This window comes from Nerophis lumbriciformis, linkage group LG08 (genome assembly GCF_033978685.3).
Source record: "Nerophis lumbriciformis linkage group LG08, RoL_Nlum_v2.1, whole genome shotgun sequence".
NCBI lineage: Eukaryota > Metazoa > Chordata > Actinopteri > Syngnathiformes > Syngnathidae > Nerophis > Nerophis lumbriciformis.
This window is the reverse complement of record NC_084555.2, coordinates 53,442,501-53,466,797: the sequence shown is the minus strand read 5'-3', so window position 1 is coordinate 53,466,797 and position 24,297 is coordinate 53,442,501. Positions and strand designations below refer to the sequence as shown.

Sequence of the window (24,297 nt, the reverse complement as noted above, 5' to 3'; positions counted from 1 at the left end):
GTTGTGTATAAAAAGTCAGTGCAGAAAAATTTTGTGTATAAAAAAATCAATGTGTTAAAAAAAATCTTTGTACAAAAATTCAGTGTAAAAAATGTAAGTGTACAAAATAAAATGCATAAAAATAGTTTTATAAAAAATGTGTGTATAAAAAGTCTGTGCAGAAAAATTTAATGTATAAAAAATCAATGTGTTAAAAAAATCTTTGTACAAAAATTCAGTGTAAAAAATGTCAGTGTAAAAAATAAAAATGTATAAAAATAATTTTACAAAAATTTTGTGTATAAAAATTCAGTGCAGAAGAATTAAATGTATAAAAAAATCAATATGTTAAAAAAATCTTTGTATAAAAATTCAGTGTAAAAAATAAAAATGTATAAAAATCGTTTTATAAAAATGTTGTGCATAAAAAGTCAGTGCAGAAGAATGTAAAAAATTCAATGTATAAAAAAGCATTTTATTTAAAAAATTGTGTATAAAAAGTCAGTGCAGAAAAATTAAATGTATAAAAAATCAATGTGTTAAAAAAATATTTGTATAAAAATTCAGTGTAAAAAATAAATGTTATAATAAATTTGTGTATAAAAAGTCAGTGCAGAAAAATGTAATGTATAAAAAATAAATGTGTTAAAAAATATATTTGTATAAAAAATCAGTGTAAGAAATGTCAGTGTAAAAAATAAAATGTATAAATAATAATTTTATAAAAATGTTGTGTATAAAAAGTCAGTGCAGAAAAATTTTATGTATAAAAAATCAATGTGTTAAAAAATCTTTGTATAAAAATTCAGTGTAAAAAATGTCAGTGTAAAAAATAAAAATGTATAAAAATCGTTTTATAAAAATTTAGTGTATAAAAAGTCAGTGCAGAAGAATTAAATGTATAAAAAATCAATGTGTTAAAAAATCTTTGTATAAAAATTCAGTGTAAAAAATGTCAGTGTAAAAAATTCAATGTATAAAAAAGCATTTTATTTAAAAAAAAATGTGTATAAAAAGTCAGTGCAGAAAAATTAAATGTATAAAAAATCAATGTGTTAAAAAGAGCTTTGTATAAAAAATTCTATGTAAAAAATGTCAGTGTAAAAATTTCAATGTATAAAAAAGCATTTTATTAAAAAAAAATGTGTATAAAAAGTCAGTGCAGAAAACTTAAATGTATAAAACATCAATGTGTTAAAAACATACTTGTACAAACATTTTAACTTTACAGTGTGGGATCTGAACCGAGGATGTTGTTGTGGCTTGTGCAGCCCTTTGAGACACTTGTGATTTAGGGCTATATAAATAAACATTGATTGATTGATTGTAACATCATACTAGGTTAGTAACTTTAGCATAGCTATGTGAGCTACATGCTAACATTCACGCTAGGTTAACATCACTAGCATAGCTATAATAATAATAATATATTTTATTTGTAAAAAGCACTTTACATTGAGTAAACAACCTCAAAGTGCTACAGTGTATTAAAAAAAATACAATAAAATAAAATAAATAAATAAATAAAAATAAAAACTAGAACAGCCAAATAGCTAAAACAAGTATGCATATATCTAAAAAAAAAAGTATTTTAAAAAAAGAAAGGTTTTTAAGCATTTTTTAAAAGCATCCACAGTCTGTGGTGCCCTCAGGTGGTCAGGGAGAGTGTATGTGAGCTACATGCTAACATTCATGCTAGGTTAACAACACTAGCATAGCTATGTGAGCGACATGCTAACATTACAGTTTAACATCATGCTAGATTAGCAACAGTAGCTTCAAAGCCAGAGAAGTAATGGTGTTCGTGTGAATGAGTGGATTGTTTAGCTGCCATGAAGGTGCCAGTGAGCGATGGCAGCTGCACCAGAGAGAGAGAAGAAGGACTGTGAGGTCTGAGAAGAAAAGTCTTATTTAATCCCCCACACTAGCAGGAGACAGCACAGCCATTGTTTATTGTCATGGTCATGGAGTGTGTTTTGTAAGGTTGATGAACATGTCTGCTACTAACATTCCTTCTTTCTTGTTGTTGTTGTTGTTGTTGTTGTTGTTGTGTGTTTAAACAACAACATGTCAGGTTCAGACAGCTGGTCGGCAGCAGAGAGACGTCACTTCAACAAAGGCATCAGCGGCCACAAGAAGGACTTCTTCATGGTGCAGAAGCTGGTGAGCAAACAGGAAGTGACATCATAACATCTGACCTTTTAAAAACGCCACAGCGATACAAGTCAAGTCCAGCCATATTGATATCAAGTGTCTTACACCGTGTCCCACGCCAGCAGTCATGTTTTCATCCCGTCTTAATATCGATATCGGTCCGATAACTGCAAAAGATCAAGTATCGGATGATATCAGTTTGCTTGTAAAATGTTCGATGTAAGCGCCGATACTAACAGTCGTACTGATTAGTGTTGTCCATATGCGATATTGATATCGGAGATCAGTCTACTCAGGTAACATCACATTATACTCCTTTTTTATGGAGCTTCATTTCTCTCTTTTTTTTTAACCAAAGCTTGTTTTTTTGGACGCTGGATTTATGTAACTGAATTTTTTTTACATTAAATTATTATAACAATTTAGTGTATAAAAGTCAGTGTAGAACAATTAAATGTATAAAAAATCAATGTGTTGAAAAAATTATTTGTTTAAAAATTCAGTGTAAAAAATTTTAACTGTAAAAAAATAAAATGTATAAATAATACATTTATAAAAAATTAGTGTATAAAAAGTCAGTACAGAAAAATTAAATGTGAAAAAATCAATGTTAAAAAAATCTTTGTACAAAAATTCAGTGTAAAAAATAAAAATGTATAAAAAAATTTTACAAAAATTTTGTGTATAAAAATTCAGTGCAGAAGAATTAAATGTATAAAAAAATCAATGTGTTAAAAAAATCTTTGTATAAAAATTCAGTGTAAAAAATAAAAATGTATAAAAATCGTTTTATAAACATTTTGTGCATAAAAAGTCAGTGCAGAAGAATGTAAAAAATTCAATGTATAAAAAAGCATTTTATTTAAAAAATTGTGTATAAAAAGTACAATATAAGCAGTCATATTTGTTAGTGGCGTCCCGATACGACAATGATATTGGATATCAGTTCAATACCAGCAAAAGATCAAGTATCAGAAATGTCCGATACAACCTCCGGTACAAGCAATCATATTTATTAATGGTGTCCCACTTAGATGTCAATATCGGAGATCAGTCTGATATCAGCTTGCATGTACAAACCCCGTTTCCATATGAGTTGGGAAATTGTGTTAGATGTAAATATAAACGGAATACAATGATTTGCAAATCCTTTTCAACCCATATTCAATTGAATACACTACAAAGACAACATATTTGATGTTCAAACTCATAAACTTTATTTATTTTTTTTTGCAATTAGAATTTCATGGCTGCAACTTGCGCCAAAGTAGTTGGGAAAGGGCATGTTCACCACTGTGTTACATCACCTTTTCTTTTAACAACACTCAATAAACGACTGGGAACTCAGGAAACTAATTGTTGAAGCTTTGAAAGTGGAATTATTTCCCATTCTTGTTTTATGTAGAGCTTCAGTCGTTCAACAGTCCGGGGTCTCCGCTGTCGTATTTTACGCTTCATAATGCGCCACACATTTTCGATGGGAGACAGGTCTGGACTGCGGGCGGACCAGGAAAGTACCCGCACTCTTTTTTTTACCAAGCCACGCTGTTGTAACACGTGCTGAATGTGGCTTGGCATTGTCTTGCTGAAATAAGCAGGGGCGTCCATGAAAAAGACGGCGCTTAGATGGCAGCATATGTTGTTCCAAAACCTGTATGTACCTTTCAGCATTAATGGTGCCTTCACAGATGTGTAAGTTACCCATGCCTTGGGCACTAATGCACCCCCATACCATCACACATGCTGCCTTTTACACTTTGCGTCGATAACAGTCTGGATGGTTCGCTTCCCCTTTGGTCCGGATGACACGATGTCGAATATTTCCAAAAACAATTTGAAATGTGGACTCGTCAGACCACAGAACACTTTTCTACTTTGCATGAGTCCATCTTAGATGATCTCGGGCCCAGAGAAGGCGGCGGCGTTTCTGGGTGTTGTTGATAAATGGCTTTCACTTTGCATAGTAGAGCTTTAACTTGCACTTACAGATGTGGCGACGAGCTGTATTTAGTGACAGTGGTTTTCTGAAGTGTTCCTGAGCCCATGTGGTGATATCCTTTAGAGATTGATGTCGGTTTTTGATACAGTGCCGTCTGAGGGATCACTCCGCTTATGTGGAGTGATTTCTCCAGATTCTCTGAACCTTTTGATGATATTATGGACCGTAGATGTTGAAATCCCTAAATTCCTTGCAATTGCACTTTGAGAAACGTTGTTCTTAAACTGTTCGACTATTTGCTCACGCAGTTGTGGACAAAGGGGTGTACCTCGCCCCATCCTTTCTTGTGAAAGACTGAGCATTTTTTGGGAAGCTGTTTTTATACCCAATCATGGCACCCACCTGTTCCCAATTTGCCTGTTCACCTGTGGGATGTTCCAAATAAGTGTTTGATGAGCATTCCTCAACTTTATCAGTATTTATTGCCACCTTTCCCAACTTCTTTGTCATGTGTTGCTGGCATCAAATTCTAAAGTTAATGATTATTTAAAAAAAAAAAGAGAAAAGTTTGAGTTTGAACATGAAATATGTTGTCTTTGTAGCATATTCAACTGAATATGGGTTGAAAAGGATTTGCAAATCATTGTATTAAGTTTATATTTACATCTAACACAATTTCCCAACTCATATGGAAACGGGGTTTGTAAAATACACAATATAAGCAGTCATATTTATTAGTGGTGTCCAGATACGACATTGATATTGGATATCAGTTCAATACCAGCAAAAGATCAAGTATCAGAAATGTCCGATACAAGCAATCATATTTATTAGTAGTTTCCAACTTAGATGTTAATATCGGATATCCGTTCGATACCAGCAAAATATCAAATTTCAGATAATATGAACTTGCATGTAAAATGTCCGATACAACCTCCAGTACCGACAGTCATATTTATTAGTGGTGCCCCAAATTGGTGTTAATATCAGATGTGAGTTCGATACCAGCAAAATATCAAATTTCAGATGATATTAACTTACATGTAAAATGTCCGATACATGTAAAATGTCCGATACAACCTCCAGTACCAACAGTCATATTTATTAGTGGTGTCCCAAATTGGTGTTAATATCAGATGTCAGTTCGATACCAGCAAAATATCAAATTTCGGATGATATGAACTTGCATGTAAAATGGCCGATACAAGGTCCGATACAAGCAATCATATTTATTAGTGGTGTCCCGATACGATATTGATATCGGAGATCAGTCTGATATCAGCTTGCATGTAAAATATACAATATAAGCAGTCATATTTATATTAGATTATATTTAGATTTGACATTGATATCGGATATCAGTTCAATACCAGCAAAAGATCAGGTATCGGAAATGTCCGATACAACCTTCGGTACCAGCAGTCATATTTATTAGTAGTGTCCCACTTAGATGTTAATATCGGATATCAGTCCGATACCAGTAAAATATCAAATTTCAGATGATATGAACTTACATGTGAAATGTCCGATACAACCTCCAGTACCAACAGTCATATTTATTAGTGGTGTCCCAAATTGGTGTTAATATCAGATGTGAGTTCGATACCAGCAAAATATCAAATTTCGGATGATATGAACTTGCATGTAAAATGGCCGATACAGGGTCCGATACAAGCAATCATGTTTATTAGTAGTGTCCCACTTAGATGTTAATATCGGATATCAGTCCGATACCAGTAAAATATCAAATTTCAGATGATATGAACTTACATGTGAAATGTCCGATACAACCTCCGGTACCAGCAATCATATTTATTAGTAGTGTCCCACTTGGATGTTAATATCGGATATCAGTCCGATACCAGCAAAATATCAACTTTCAGATGATATGAACTTACATGTAAAATGTCCGATACATGTAAAATGTCCGATACAACCTTCGGTACCAGCAATCATATTTATTAGTAGTGTCCCACTTAGATGTTAATATCGGATATCAGTCCGATACCAGCAAAATATCAAATTTCAGATGATATGAACTTACATGTAAAATGTCCGATACATGTAAAATGTCCGATACAACCTTCGGTACCAGCAATCATATTTATTAGTAGTGTCCCACTTAGATGTTAATATCGGATATCAGTCCGATACCAGCAAAATATCACATTTCAGATGATATGAACTTACATGTAAAATGTCCGATACATGTAAAATGTCCGATACAACCTCCAGTACCAACAGTCATATTTATTAGTGGTGCCCCAAATTGGTGTTAATATCAGATATTAGTTCGATACCAGCAAAATATCAAATGTTGGATGATATCAAATTGTATGTAAAATGGCCGATATAAGCTCCGATACAAGCAATTATATTTATTAGTGGTGTCCCGATACGATATTGATATCGGAGATCAGTCTGATATCAGCTTGCATGTAAAATATACAATATAAGCAGTCATATTTATATTAGATTATATTTAGATACGACATTGATATCGGATATCAGTTCAATACCAGCAAAAGATCAGGTATCGGAAATGTCCGATACAACCTCCGGTACCAGCAATCATATTTATTAGTAGTGTCCCACTTAGATGTTAATATCGGATATCAGTCCGATACCAGCAAAATATCAAATTTCAGATGATATGAATTTACATGTAAAATGTCCGATACATGTAAAATGTCCGATACAACCTCCGGTACCAGCAATCATATTTATTAGTAGTGTCCCACTTAGATGTTAATATCGAATATCAGTCCGATACCAGCAAAATATCAAATTTCAGATGATATGAACTTACATGTAAAATGTCCGATACATGTAAAATGTCCGATACAACCTCTGGTACCAGCAATCATATTTATTAGTAGTGTCCCACTTAGATGTTAATATCGGATATCAGTCCGATACCAGCAAAATATCACATTTCAGATGATATGAACTTACATGTAAAATGTCCGATACATGTAAAATGTCCGATACAACCTTCGGTACCAACAGTCATATTTATTAGTGGTGTCCCAAATTGGTGTTAATATCAGATGTGAGTTCGATACCAGCAAAATATCAAATTTCAGATGATATGAACTTGCATGTAAAATGGCCGATACAAGGTCCGATACAAGTAATCATATTTATTAGTGGTGTCCTGATACGATATTGATATCGGAAATCAGTCTGATATCAGCTTGCATGTAAAATATACAATATAAGCAGTCATATTTATATTAGATTATATTTAGATACGACATTGATATCGGATATCAGTTCAATACCAACAAAAGATCAGGTATCGGAAATGTCCGATACAACCTTCGGTACCAGCAATCATATTTATTAGTAGTGTACCACTTAGATGGTAATATCGGATATCAGTCCGATACCAGCAAAATATCAAATTTCAGATGATATGAACTTACATGTGAAATGTCCGATACAACCTCCAGTACCAACAGTCATATTTATTAGTGGTGTCCCAAATTGGTGTTAATATCAGATGTGAGTTCGATACCAGCAAAATATCAAATTTCGGATGATATGAACTTGCATGTAAAATGGCCGATACAGGGTCCGATACAAGCAATCATATTTATTAGTAGTGTCCCACTTAGATGTTAATATCGGATATCAGTCCGATACCAGCAAAATATCAAATTTCAGATGATATGAACTTACATGTAAAATGTCCGATACAACCTCCAGTACCAACAGTCATATTTATTAGTGGTGTCCCAAATTGGTGTTAATATCAGATGTCAGTTCGATACCAGCAAAATATCAAATTTCGGATGATATGAACTTGCATGTAAAATGGCCGATACAAGGTCCGATACAAGCAATCATATTTTTTAGTGGTGTCCCGATACGATATTGATATCGGAGATCAGTCTGATATCAGCTTGCATGTAAGATATACAATATATGCAGTCATATTTATATTAGATTATATTTAGATACGACATTGATATCGGATATTATTTCAATACCAGCAAAAGATCGGGTATCGGAAATGTCCGATACAACCTTCAGTACCAGCAGGCATATTTATTAGCGGCGTCCCAATTAGATGTTAATATCAGATATCAGTTCGATACCAGCAAAATATCAAATTTCAGATGATATGAACTTACATGTAAAATGTCCGATACATGTAAAATGTCCGATACAACCTCCAGTACCAGCAATCATATTTATTAGTGGTGCCCCAAATTGGTGTTAATATCAGATATCCGTTCGATACCAGCAAAATATCAAATTTCGGATGGTATGAACTTGCATGTAAAATGGCTGATACAAGGTCCGATACAAGCAATCATATTTATTAGTATTGTCCTGCTACGATATTGATACCGGAGATCAGTCTGATATCAGCTTGCATGTAAAATATACAATATAAGCAGTCATATTTATATTAGATTATATTTAGATACGACATTGATATCGGATATTAGTTCAATACCAGCAAAAGATCAGGTATCGGAAATGTCCGATACAACCTCCGGTACCAGCAATCATATTTATTAGTAGTGTCCCACTTAGATGTTAATATCGGATATCAGTCCGATACCAGCAAAATATCAAATTTCAGATGATATGAACTTACATGTAAAATGTCCGATACATGTAAAATGTCCGATACAACCTCCAGTACCAACAGTCATATTTATTAGTGGTGTCCCAAATTGGTGTTAATATCAGATATTAGTTTGATACCAGCAAAATATCAAATGTTGGATGATATGAACTTGCATGTAAAATGGCCGATACAAGGTCCGATACAAGCAATCATATTTATTAGTGGTGTCCCGATACGATATTGATATCGGAGATCAGTCTGATATCAGCTTGCATGTAAAATATACAATATATGCAGTCATATTTATATTAGATTATATTTAGATACGACATTGATATCGGATATCAGTTCAATACCAGCAAAATATCAGGTATCGGAAATGTCCGATACAACCTCCGGTACCAGCAATCATATTTATTAGTAGTGTCCCACTTAGATGTTAATATCGGCTATCAGTCCGATACCAGCAAAATATAAAATTTCAGATGATATGAACTTACATGTAAAATGTCCGATACATGTAAAATGTCCGATACAACCTCCGGTACCAGCAATCATATTTATTAGTAGTGTCCCACTTAGATGTTAATATCGGATATCAGTCCGATACCAGCGAAATATCAAATTTCAGATGATATGAACTTACATGTAAAATGTCCGATACAACCTCCAGTACCAACAGTCATATTTATTAGTGGTGTCCCAAATTGGTGTTAATATCAGATGTCAGTTCGATACCAGCAAAATATCAAATTTCGGATGATATGAACTTGCATGTAAAATGGCCGATACAAGGTCCGATACAAGCAATCATATTTTTTAGTGGTGTCCCGATACGATATTGATATCGGAGATCAGTCTGATATCAGCTTGCATGTAAAATATACAATATATGCAGTCATATTTATATTAGATTATATTTAGATACGACATTGATATCGGATATTATTTCAATACCAACAAAAGATCGGGTATCGGAAATGTCCGATACAACCTTCAGTACCAGCAGGCATATTTATTAGCGGCGTCCCAATTAGATGTTAATATCAGATATCAGTTCGATACCAGCAAAATATCAAATTTCAGATGATATGAACTTACATGTAAAATGTCCGTTACATGTAAAATGTCCGATACAACCTCCAGTACCAGCAATCATATTTATTAGTGGTGCCCCAAATTGGTGTTAATATCAGATATCCGTTCGATACCAGCAAAATATCAAATTTCGGATGGTATGAACTTGCATGTAAAATGGCTGATACAAGGTCCGATACAAGCAATCATATTTATTAGTATTGTCCTGCTACGATATTGATACCGGAGATCAGTCTGATATCAGCTTGCATGTAAAATATACAATATAAGCAGTCATATTTATATTAGATTATATTTAGATACGACATTGATATCGGATATTAGTTCAATACCAGCAAAAGATCAGGTATCGGAAATGTCCGATACAACCTCTGGTACCAGCAATCATATTTATTAGTAGTGTCCCACTTAGATGTTAATATCGGATATCAGTCCGATACCAGCAAAATATCAAATTTCAGATGATATGAACTTACATGTAAAATGTCCGATACATGTAAAATGTCCGATACAGCCTCCGGTATCAGCAATCATATTTATTAGTAGTGTCCCACTTAGATGTTAATATCGGATATCAGTCCGATACAAGCAAAATATCAAATTTCAGATGATATGAACTTACATGTAAAATGTCCGATACATGTAAAATGTCCGATACAATCTCCGGTACCAGCAATCATATTTATTAGTAGTGTCCCACTTAGATGTTAATATCGGATATCAGTCCGATACCAGCAAAATATCAAATTTCAGATGATATGAACTTGCATGTAAAATGTCCGATACAACCTCCAGTACCAACAGTCATATTTATTAGTGGTGTCCCAAATTGGTGTTAATATCAGATGTCAGTTCGATACTAGCAAAATATCAAATTTCGGATGATATGAAAGTGCATGTAAAATGGCCGATACAAGGTCCGATACAAGCAATCATATTTATTAGTGGTGTCCCGATACGATATTGATATTGGAGATCAGTCTGATATCAGCTTGCATGTAAAATATACAATATAAGCAGTCATATTTATATTAGATTATATTTAGATACGACATTGATATCGGATATTAGTTCAATACCAGCAAAAGATCAGGTATCGGAAATGTCCGATACAACCTTCGGTACCAGCAGTCATATTTATTAGCGCCGTCCCACTTAGATGTTAATATCAGATATCAGTTCGATACCAGCAAAATATCAAATTTCAGATGATATGAACTTACATGTAAAATGTCTGATACAACCTCCAGTACCAACAGTCATATTTATTAGTGGTGCCCCAAATTGGTGTTAATATCAGATGTCAGTTCGATACCAGCAAAATATCAAATTTCGGATGATATGAACTTACATGTAAAATGTCCGATACATGTAAAATGTCCGATACAACCTCCAGTACCAACAGTCATATTTATTAGTGGTGTCCCAAATTGGTGTTAATATCAGATGTCAGTTCGATACCAGCAAAATATCAAATTTCGGATGATATGAACGTGCATGTAAAATGGCCGATACAAGGTCCGATACAAGCAATCATATTTATTAGTGGTGTCCCGATACGATATTGATATCGGAGATCAGTCTGATATCAGCTTGCATGTAAAATATACAATATATGCAGTCATATTTATATTAGATTATATTTAGATATGACATTGATATCGTATTTTAGTTCAATACCAGCAAAAGATCAGGTATCGGAAATGTCCGATACAACCTTCGGTACCAGCAATCATATTTATTAGTAGTGTCCCACTTAGATGTTAATATCGGATATCAGTCCGATACCAGCAAAATATCAAATTTCAGATGATATGAATTTACATGTAAAATGTCCGATACAACCTCCAGTACCAACAGTCATATTTATTAGTGGTGTCCCAAATTGGTGTTAATATCAGATGTGAGTTCGACACCAGCAAAATATCAAATTTCGGATGATATGAACTTGCATGTAAAATGGCCGATACAAGGTCCGATATAAGCAATCATATTTATTAGTGGTGTCCCGATACGATATTGATATCGGAGATAAGTCTGATATCAGCTTGCATGTAAAATATACAATATATGCAGTCATATTTATATTAGATTATATTTAGATACGACATTGATATCGGATATCGGTTCAATACCAGCAAAAGATCAGGTATCGGAAATGTCCGATACAACATCCGGTACCAGCAATCATATTTATTAGTAGTGTCCCACTTAGATGTTAATATCGGATATCAGTCCGATACAAGCAAAATATCAAATTTCAGATGATATGAACTTACATGTAAAATGTCCGATACATGTAAAATGTCCGATACAACCTCCGGTACCAGCAATCATATTTATTAGTAGTGTCCCACTTAGATGTTAATATCGGATATCAGTCCGATACCAGCAAAATATCAAATTTCAGATGATATGAACTTACATGTAAAATGTCCGATACAACCTCCGGTACCAGCAATCATATTTATTAGTAGTGTCCCACTTAGATGTTAATATCGGATATCAGTCCGATACAAGCAAAATATCAAATTTCAGATGATATGAATTTACATGTAAAATGTCCGATACATGTAAAATGTCCGATACAACCTCCGGTACCAGCAATCATATTTATTAGTAGTGTCCCACTTAGATGTTAATATCGGATATCAGTCCGATACCAGCAAAATATCAAATTTCAGATGATATGAACTTACATGTAAAATGTTCGATACATGTAAAATGTCTGATACAACCTCCGGTACCAGCAATCATATTTATTAGTAGTGTCCCACTTAGATGTTAATATCGGATATCAGTCCGATACCAGCAAAATATCAAATTTCAGATGATATGAACTTACATGTAAAATGTCCGATACAACCTCCAGTACCAACAGTCATATTTATTAGAGGTGTCCCAAATTGGTGTTAATATCAGATGTCAGTCCGATACCAGCAAAATATCAAATTTCGGATGATATGAACTTGCATGTAAAATGGCCGAATAAAAGGTCCGATACAAGCAATCAAATTTATTAGTGGTGTCCCGATACGATATTGATATCGGAGATCAGTCTGATATCAGCTTGCATGTAAAATATACAATATAAGCAGTCATATTTATTAGATTATATTTAGATACGACATTGATATCGGATATCAGTTCAATACCAGCAAAAGATCAGGTATCGGAAATGTCCGATACAACCTCCGGTACCAGCAATCATATTTATTAGTAGTGTCCCACTTTGATGTTAAAATCTGATATCAGTCCGATACCAGCAAAATATCAAATTTCAGATGATATGAACTTACATGTGAAATGTCCGATACAACCTCCAGTACCAACAGTCATATTTATTAGTGGTGTCCCAAATTGGTGTTAATATCAGATGTCAGTTCGATACCAGCAAAATATAAAATTTCGGATGATATGAACTTGCATGTAAAATGGCCGTTACAGGGTCCGATACAAGCAATCATATTTATTAGTGGTGTCCCACTTAGATGTTAATATCGGATATCAGTCCGATACCAGCAAAATATCAAATTTCAGATGATATGAACTTACATGTGAAATGTCCGATACAACCTCCAGTACCAACAGTCATATTTATTAGTGGTGTCCCAAATTGGTGTTAATATCAGATGTCAGTTCGATACCAGCAAAATATCAAATTTCGGATGATATTAACGTGCATGTAAAATGGCCGATACAAGGTCTGATACAAGCAATTATATTTATTAGTGGTGTCCCGATACGATATTGATATCGGAGATCAGTCTGATATCAGCTTGCATGTAAAATATACAATATAAGCAGTCATATTTATATTAGATTATATTTAGATACGACATCGATATCGGATATCAGTTCAATACCAGCAAAAGATCAGGTATCGGAAATGTCCGATACAACCTTCGGTACCAGCAGTCATATTTATTAGCGGCGTCCCAATTAGATGTTAATATCAGATATCAGTTCGATACCAGCGAAATATCAAATTTCAGATGATATGAATTTACATGTGAAATGTCCGATACAACCTTCGGTACCAGCAATCATATTTATTAGTAGTGTCCCACTTAGATGTTAATATCGGATATCAGTTCGATACCAGCAAAATATCAAATTTCAGATGATATGAACTTACATGTAAAATGTCCGATACATGTAAAATGTCCGATACAACCTCCGGTACCAGCAATCATATTTATTAGTGGTGTCCCAAATTGGTGTTAATATCAGATGTGAGTTCGATACCAGCAAAATATCAAATTTCGGATGATATGAACTTACATGTAAAATGTCCGATACATGTAAAATGTCCGATACAACCTCCAGTACCAGCAATCATATTTACTAGTAGTGTCCCACTTAGATGTTAATATCGGATATCAGTCCGATACCAGCAAAATATCAAATTTCAGATGATATGAACTTACATGTAAAATGTCCGATACATGTAAAATGTCCGATACAACCTCCAGTACCAACAGTCATATTTATTAGTGGTGTCCCAAATTGGTGTTAATATCAGATGTGAGTTCGATACCAGCAAAATATCAAATTTCGGATGATATGAACTTACATGTAAAATGTCCGATACATGTAAAATGTCCGATACAACCTCCGGTACCAGCAATCATATTTATTAGTAGTGTCCCACTTAGATGTTAATATCGGATATCAGTCCGATACCAGCAAAATATCAAATTTCAGATGATATGAACTTACATGTAAAATGTCCGATACATGTAAAATGTCCGATACAACCTCCAGTACCAACAGTCATATTTATTAGTGGTGTCCCACATTGGTGTTAATATCAGATGTCAGTTCGATATCAGCAAAATATCAAATTTCGGATGATATGAACGTGCACGTAAAATGTCCGATACAAGGTCCGATACAAGCAATCATATTTATTAGTGGTGTCCCGATACGATATTGATATCAGAGATCAGTCTGATATCAGCTTGCATGTAAAATATACAATATATGCAGTCATATTTATATTAGATTATATTTAGATACGACATTGATATCGGATATTAGTTCAATACCAGCAAAAGATCAGGTATCGGAAATGTCCGATACAACCTCCGGTACCAGCAATCATATTTATTAGTAGTGTCCCACTTAGATGTTAATATCGGATATCAGTTCGATACCAGTAAAATATCACATTTCAGATGATATGAACTTACATGTGAAATGTCCGATACAACCTCCAGTACCAACAGTCATATTTATTAGTGGTGTCCCAAATTGGTGTTAATATCAGATGTGAGTTCGATACCAGCAAAATATCAAATTTCGGATGATATGAACTTGCATGTTAAATGGCCGATACAGGGTCCGATACAAGCAATCATATTTATTAGTGGTGTCCCACTTAGATGTTAATATCGGATATCAGTCCGATACCAGCAAAATATCAAATTTCAGATGATATGAACTTACATGTGAAATGTCCGATACAACCTCCAGTACCAACAGTCATATTTATTAGTAGTGTCCCACTTAGATGTTAATATCGGATATCAGTCCGATACCAGCAAAATATAAAATTTCAGATGATATGAACTTACATGTAAAATGTCCGATACAACCTCCAGTACCAACAGTCATATTTATTAGCGGCGTCCCAATTAGATGTTAATATCAGATATCAGTTTGATACCAGCAAAATATCAAATTTCGGATGGTACGAACTTGCATGTAAAATGGCCGATACAAGGTCCGATACAAGCAATCATATTTATTAGTGGTGTCCTGATACGATATTGATATCGGAGATCAGTCTGATATCAGCTTGCATGTAAAATATACAATATATGGAGTCATATTTATATTAGATTATATTTAGATATGACATTGATATTGTATATTAGTTCAATACCAGCAAAAGATCAGGTATCGGAAATGTCCGATACAACCTTCGGTACCAGCAGATATCAGTTCGATACCAGCGAAATATCAAATTTCAGATGATATGAACTTACATGTGAAATGTCAGATACAACCTTCGGTACCAGCAATCATATTTATTAGTAGTGTCCCACTTAGATGTTAATATCGGATATCAGTCCGATACCAGCAAAATATCAAATTTCAGATGATATGAACTTACATGTAAAATGTCCGATACATGTAAAATGTCCGATACAACCTCCGGTACCAGCAATCATATTTATTAGTTGTGTCCCACTTAGATGTTAATATCGGATATCAGTCCGATACCAGCAAAATATCAAATTTCAGATGATATGAACTTACATGTAAAATGTCCGATACATGTAAAATGTCCGATACAACCTTCGGTACCAGCAATCATATTTATTAGTAGTGTCCCACTTAGATGTTAATATCGGATATCAGTCCGATACCAGCAAAATATAAAATTTCGGATAATATGAACTTGCATGTAAAATGTCCGATACAACCTCCAGTACCAACAGTCATATTTATTAGTGGTGTCCCAAATTGGTGTTAATATCAGATGTCAGTTCGATACCAGCAAAATATCAAATTTCGGATGATATGAACGTGCATGTAAAATGGCCGATACAATGTCCGATACAAGCAATCATATTTATTAGTGGTGTCCCGATACAATATTGATATCGGAAATCAGTCTGATATCAGCTTGCATGTAAAATATACAATATAAGCTGTCATATTTATATTACATTATATTTAGATACGACAATGATATTGGATATCAATTCAATACCAGCAAAAGATCAAGTATCAGAAATGTCCGATACAACCTTCGGTACCAGCAGTCATATTTATTAGCGGCGTCCCAATTAGATGTTAATATCAGATATCAGTTCGATACCAGCAAAATATCAAATTTCAGATGATATGAATTTACATGTAAAATGTCCGATACATGTAAAATGTCCGATACAACCTCCGGTACCAGCAATCATATTTATTAGTAGTGTCCCACTTAGATGTTAATATCGGATATCAGTCCGATACCAGCGAAATATCAAATTTCAGATGATATGAACTTACATGTAAAATGTCCGATACATGTAAAATGTCCGATACAACCTCCAGTACCAACAGTCATATTTATTAGTGGTGTCCCAAATTGGTGTTAATATCAGATGTGAGTTCGATACCAGCAAAATATCAAATTTCGGATGATATGAACTTACATGTAAAATGTCCGATACATGTAAAATGTCCGATACAACCTCCGGTACCAGCAATCATATTTATTAGTAGTGTCCCACTTAGATGTTAATATCGGATATCAGTCCGATACCAGCAAAATATCAAATTTCAGATGATATGAACTTACATGTAAAATGTCCGATACATGTAAAATGTCCGATACAACCTCCAGTACCAACAGTCATATTTATTAGTGGTGTCCCAAATTGGTGTTAATATCAGATGTGAGTTCGATACCAGCAAAATATCAAATTTCGGATGATGTGAACTTGCATGTAAAATGGCCGATACAAGGTCCGATACAAGCAATCATATTTATTAGTGGTGTCCCGATACGATATTGATATCGGAAATCAGTCTGATATCAGCTTGCATGTAAAATATACAATATAAGCAGTCATATTTATATTAGATTATATTTAGATACGACATTGATATCGGATATCAGTTCAATACCAGCAAAAGATCAGGTATCGGAAATGTCCGATACAACCTCCGGTACCAGCAATCATATTTATTAGTAGTGTCCCACTTTGATGTTAATATCGGATATCAGTCCGATACCAGCAAAATATCAAATTTCAGATGATATGAACTTACATGTAAAATGTCCGATACATGTAAAATGTCCGATACAACCTCCAGTACCAACAGTCATATTTATTAGTGGTGTCCCAAATTGGTGTTAATATCAGATGTCAGTTCGATACCAGCAAAATATCAAATTTCGGATGATATGAACTTGCATGTAAAATGGCCGATACAAGGTCCGATACAAGCAATCATATTTATTAGTGGTGTCCCGATACGATATTGATATCGGAGATCAGTCTGATATCAGCTTGCGTGTAAAATATACAATATATGCAGTCATATTTATATTAGATTATATTTAGATACGACATTGATATCGGATATTAGTTCAATACCAGCAAAAGATCAGGTATCGGAAATGTCCGATACAACCTTCGGTACCAGCTGTCATATTTATTAGTGGCGTCCCAATTAGATGTTAATATCAGTTTGATACCAGCAAAATATCAAATTTCGGGTGGTATGAACTTGCATGTAAAATGGCTGATACAAGGTCCGATACAAGCAATCATATTTATCAGTGGTGTCCTGCTACGATATTGATACCGGAGATCAGTCTGATATCAGCTTGCATGTAATAATTATAATAATAATGATAGTTGCATGTTACTCACACATACAAAGTCTGCAAGGCAGAAGCGTATTAGAAAGTATCCGGTAACAAACGTGTCCGCATCATTCAACGTACTGCGCCGTGAGCTTAATCTAATGAATTCTTGTCCATTCCAGACAGTTGCAAATAACTAGGTTAGTGTTAACTAGAAGTGTTGTGACAGGTGAGCAGCAGACTAACTAGGTTAGTGTTAACTAGTAGTGTTGTGACAGGTGAGCAGCAAGACGGTGGCACAGTGTGTCGAGTTCTACTACTCCCACAAGAAGCACGTCAAGATGGGACGTAACGGGACGGCGTTTTACGGCGAGGCCGTGAAGTCGGAGATCCACGCCGACGTGACGACGGAGCACAAGGTCAGTCAGTGCAAAATGTAAACGTAGAACACAAAAGTTTGAGCACCGAGTCAGATGGCGGGCGGGATACGTGGTGGTTGTCTCTAAAAGTCCACCCTGGTCCTTGCAGGTCTCTCACGGTGACCAGCAGGAGGACAGCAGGAAGCAGGAAGAGTCAGCTGACAGGAAACAGGAAGTCGGCCCTCCCGGAGGCGGGCTCTTGCTGCCGTCCGTGGAGAACGTGAGTGCCGAGGATGATTGATGATGTCATGATTTGACAAAATGACATCACTTGACAAATGACATCGTCTTGTCAATATCAAATCAAAGGCAGCACGGTGGAACAGGGGTTAGTACCTGTGCCTCGCAACAAAAAGGGACAAGCAGTACAAAATGGATGGATGGGCGTGTTTGCGTATTACTTACACATTGCAGAAGAAAGTACTAGAAAGTTAGTTTAACTTAGGTTAGTTTAGAGTAGGGTGGGTTAGGTTAGGTTCAATTCAATTATATTTAGGTTAAGGTTTGGTTAAGTTAGTTTAAGTTTAGGTTAGGATCGGTTATCTTAAGTTAGCATAAGTTATCTTCGGTTAGGGTTTGGTTAAGTCAGGTTAGGATAGGGTAGGTTAGCTTAGGCTACCTTAAGTTAGGGTAGGTTAGCCTAAGATAGCTTCGGTTAGGTTTTGGTTAAGTTAGGTTCGGGTATTGTTTGGTTACGACATGTCAAGTAAGGTTAGGTATGTTAGGTTAGCTCAGCTTTGGTTAGTTTAGGTTAGGTTAAGTTAGCTTAGGTTAGGTTAAGTTTAACTTGAACTATTTTACTTACATTTTAACTACTTAAATTAAAATTACATTTTACTTTAATTAACTTGAGCTTAAGGTTAGGGTTTGGTTAAGTCAGGTTAGGATAGGGTAGGTTAGCTTAGCGTACCTTAAGTTAGGTTAGGTTAGCAAAAGATAGCTTAGGTTAGGGTTTGGTTAAGTCAGGTTAGGATAGGGTAGGTTAGCTTAGGCTACCTTAAGTTAGGGTAGGTTAGCCTAAGATAGCTTCGGTTAGGTTTTGGTTAAGTTAGGTTCGGGTATTGTTTGGTTACGACATGTCAAGTAAGGTTAGGTATGTTAGGTTAGCTCAGCTTTGGTTAGTTTAGGTTAGGTTAAGTTAGCTTAGGTTAGGTTAAGTTTAACTTGAACTATTTTACTTACATTTTAACTAATTAAATTAAAATTACATTTTACTTTAACTACCTAACTTTAACTACTTAACCTAAACTTTCACTACTTAACTTGAGCTTGAGGTTAGGGTTTGGTTAAGTCAAGTTAGGATAAGGTAGGTTAGCTTAGGTTACCTTAAGTTAGGGTAGGTTAGCCTAAGATAGCTTCGGTTAGGGTTTAGTTAAGTTAGGCTAGGTTATTGTTTGACATTGCTAGGTCAAGTTAGATTAGGGATTATATTAGGTTAGGTTATATTATTTTAGCTTTGGTTAGTTTAGTTTAGGGTTTGTTTAGCTTAAGATAAGTTAGGTTAGGTTAAATTAAGTTAGCTTAGGTTAGGTCGGTTAAGTTAAGTGTAACTTGAACTATTTACCTACATTTTAACTACTTAACTTAAAGTTAGAGGTTAGGGTTTGGTGAAGTCAAGTTAGGATAGGGTAGGTTAGCTTAGGTTACCTTAAGTTAGGGTAGGTTAGCCTAAAATAGCTTCGGTTAGGGTTTGGTTAAGTTAGGCTAGGTTATTGTTTGGCAACGCTAGGTCAAGTTAGGTTGGGGATTATGTCAGGTTAGGTATGTTACGTTAGCTTAGCTTTGGTTAGTTTAGGTTAGGGTTTGTTTAGCTTAAGATAAGTTAGGTTAGGTTAAATTAAGTTAGCTTAGGTTAGGTCGGTTAAGTTAAGTTTAACTTGAACTATTTACCTACATTTTAACTACTTAACTTAAAGTTAGAGGTTAGGGTTTGGTGAAGTCAAGTTAGGATAGGGTAGGTTAGCTTAGGTTACCTTAAGTTAGGGTAGGTTAGCCTAAGATACTGTAGCTTAGGTTAGGGTTTGGTTAAGTTAGGCTAGGTTATTGTTTGGTAAGGCTAGGTCAAGTTAAGTTAGGGATTATGTTAAGTTAGGTATGTTAGGTTAGGTTATATTATCTTAGCTTTGGTTAGTTTAGGTTAGGGTTTGTTTAGCTTAAGATAAGTTAGGTTAGGTTAAATTAAGTTAGCTTAGGTTAGGTCGGTTAAGTTAAGTGTAACTTGAACTATTTACCTACATTTTAACTACTTAACTTAAAGTTAGAGGTTAGGGTTTGGTGAAATCAAGTTAGGATAGGGTAGGTTAGCTTAGGTTACCTTAAGTTAGGGTAGGTTAGCCTAAGATACTGTAGCTTAGGTTAGGGTTTGGTTAAGTTAGGCTAGGTTATTGTTTGGCAACGCTAGGTCAAGTTAGGTTGGGGATTATGTTAGGTTAGGTATGTTAGGTTAGCTTAGCTTTGGTTAGTTTAGGTTAGGGTTTGTTTATCTTAAGATACGTTAGGTTAGGTTAAATTAAGTTAGCTTAGGTTAGGTCGATTAAGTTAAGTTTAACTTGAACTATTTACCTACATTTTAACTACTTAACTTAAAGTTAGGGGTTAGGGTAAGTCAAGTTAGGATAGGGTAGGTTAGCTTAGGTTACCTTAAGTTAGGGTAGGTTAGCCTAAAATAGCTTCGGTTAGGGTTTGGTTAAGTTAGGCTAGGTTATTGTTTGGCAACGCTAGGTCAAGTTAGGTTGGGGATTATGTTAGGTTAGGTATGTTAGGTTAGCTTAGCTTTGGTTAGTTTAGGTTAGGGTTTGTTTATCTTAAGATACGTTAGGTTAGGTTAAATTAAGTTAGCTTAGGTTAGGTCGATTAAGTTAAGTTTAACTTGAACTATTTACCTACATTTTAACTACTTAACTTAAAGTTAGGGGTTAGGGTAAGTCCGGTTAGGATAGGGTAGGTTAGCTTAGGTTACCTTAAGTTAGGGTAGGTTAGCCTAAGATACTGTAGCTTAGGTTAGGGTTTGGTTAAGTTAGGCTAGGTTATTGTTTGGTAAGGCTAGGTCAAGTTAAGTTAGGGATTATGTTAGGTTAGGTATGTTAGGTTAGGTATGTTAGGTTATCTTAGCTTAGCTTTGGTTAGGGTTTGTTTATCTTAAGATACGTTAGGTTAGGTTAAATTAAGTTAACTTAATCGACCTAACCTAAGCTAACTTAATTTAACCTAACCTAACGTATCTTAAGATAAACAAACCCTAACCTAAACTAACCAAAGCTAAACTAACCTAACCTAACATACCTAACCTAACATAATCCCTAACTTAACTTGACCTAGCCTTACCAAACAATAACCTAGCCTAACTTAACCAAACCCTAACCTAAGCTATCTTAGGCTAACCTACCCTAACTTAAGGTAACCTAAGCTAACCTACCCTATCCTAACTTGACTTACCCTAACCCCTAACTTTAAGTTAAGTAGTTAAAATGTAGGTAAATAGTTCAAGTTAAACTTAGCTTAGGTTAGGTCGATTAAGTTAAGTTTAACTTGAACTATTTACCTACATTTTAACTACTTAACTTAAAGTTAGGGGTTAGGGTAAGTCAATTTAGGATATGGTAGGTTAGCTTAGGTTACCTTAAGTTAGGGTAGGTTAGCCTAAAATAGCTTCGGTTAGGGTTTGGTTAAGTTAGGCTAGGTTATTGTTTGGTAACGCTAGGTCAAGTTAAATTAGGGATTATATTAGGTTAAGTATGTTATGTTAGGTTAGCTTAGCTTTGGTTAGTTTAGGTTAGGGTTTGTTTATCTTAAGATACGTTAGGTTAGGTTAGGTCGGTTAACTTTAACTATTTACCTACATTTTAACTACTTAACTTAAAGTTACATTTAATTGTGATTACTTAACCTAAACTTTGACTACTTAACTTGAGCTTGAGGTTCAAGTTAAGCAATCCAAGTGAATTAGTTAGAAGCACAGTTTTAGTTGAAAGTTAAAGTTGAGTTAAAAGTGAAGTTGTTTTGCAGCCAGCCATGAAAACATTCAGGATAAAGTGCAATCTTAGACATATTTAGTATTACTCATCACATCCAGGAATTGGTCCTACCATTTTTGATTTATTGACTATTTTCCCTACATTTCCAGGAATTGTTGTTTACTTGAAATGGATTTTATCATTTATCAAACGTCCTTTCTCAACACATTGATAACATTCCAAGCTGTGTTACGTAAACATCCTGGATATTATATCTCTCCCTTTTTTTTGCCTGGGATTAAACTGTGAAACAGCGAGAATGATTGAAATGATTAATATTTTCAATAAAGTCTTATTAAAATGATTAAAAGTAGTTAAAAAGTGTGTAAATGAGCAGTTTAGTTTCTATGAACTCTGCTTGACTTGCTGGTGTAGATGTTGATTGTGTCTGCTGCCCTCTAGTGGACATTTATCGCTATAGCAACTGTGCTCATTTACTTCATATTTCATGGCAGCTCACAACTGTCCTGATCATGAGAACTCAGGATGACATCATCGAGAGAGATAAGCCGCCGCCTCCTGGCTTGGGCTCCGCCCCTCGTCCACCCGCTCCCGCCCCCAAAAAGCAGCACAAGGACGGCGCCAGGACGGTCCCGCCCACGGCCAGCAAAGTCCCCGCCGGCCCCGAGGGAGAGTTTCCCTGCAAGAAGTGTGGCAGGTGAGTCGTCTACTTACATCTTAGTAACTTTCCTCACACGCTACCTTACTTAGCATGCTAACTTATTCCCGCCTCCTAATTTTTTCCAGCGTGTTAACTTTATACCGCATACTAAATATTTTCCAGCATGCGAACCATTTTCCACATGTTAACTTTTCCTGCATGCTAACTTTTTTCAGAATGCTAAATTTTCCAGCGGGCTAACTTTTGCCAATGTGTTTACTTTTTAGAGCGTGCTAACTTTTACCGCATACTCATTTTTTTCCCAGCATGCTAACCATTTTCCACATGCTAACTTTTTTCAGCATGTTTACTTTTTCCAATATGCTAACTTTTTCCCACATGTTAAATATTCTCTACTTGCTAACTTTTATTCAGAATGCTACATTTTCTAGCAGGCTAACTTTTTTCCATGTGTTAACTTTTACCAGCGTGCTAACTTTATACCGCATACTAAATATTTTCCTGCATGCTAACTTTTTTCAGAATGCTAAATTTTCCAGTGGGCTAACTTTTGCCAATGTGTTTACTTTTTAGAGCGTGCTAACTTTTACCGCATACTATTTTTTTTTCCAGCATGCTAACCATTTTCCACATGCTAACTTTTTTCAGCATGTTTACTTATTCCAATATGCTAACTTTTTCCCACATGTTAAATATTCTCTACTTGCTAACTTTTATTCAGAATGCTACATTTTCTAGCGGGCTAACTTTTTTCCATGTGTTAACTTTTACCAGCGTGCTAACTTTATACCGCATACTAAATATTTTCCAGCATGCTAACCATTTTCCACATGTTAACTTTTCCTGCATGCTAACTTTTTTCAGAATGCTAAATTTTCCAGTGGGCTAACTTTTGCCAATGTGTTTACTTTTTAGAGCGTGCTAACTTTTACCGCATACTAATTTTTTTCCAGCATGCTAACCATTTTCCACATGCTTTTTCCAATATGCTAACTTTTTCCCGCATGTAAAATATTCTCTACTTGCTAACTTTTATTCAGAATGCTACATTTTCTAGCAGGCTAACTTTTTTCCATGTGTTAACTTTTACCAGCGTGCTAACTTTATACCGCATACTTAATATTTTCCAGCATGCTAACCATTTTCCACATGTTAACCTTTCCTACAT

The 24,297-nt window shown here is 34.8% G+C and overlaps 1 protein-coding gene across 2 annotated transcripts in view; it reads left to right on the top strand.

Annotated features, from left to right (window-relative positions):
* Nucleotides 1-24,297, top strand: part of mideasb (mitotic deacetylase associated SANT domain protein b) — a 109,174-nt gene that overhangs the window by 83,137 nt on the left and 1,740 nt on the right. For both annotated transcript variants that reach the window (XM_061969188.1, XM_061969187.1), the window contains exons 9-12: nucleotides 2,054-2,142; nucleotides 18,354-18,494; nucleotides 18,604-18,714; nucleotides 22,963-23,165. In XM_061969188.1, coding sequence (XP_061825172.1) covers nucleotides 2,054-2,142; nucleotides 18,354-18,494; nucleotides 18,604-18,714; nucleotides 22,963-23,165 — 544 coding nt within the window. The remainder of the gene's footprint in view (nucleotides 1-2,053; nucleotides 2,143-18,353; nucleotides 18,495-18,603; nucleotides 18,715-22,962; nucleotides 23,166-24,297) is intronic.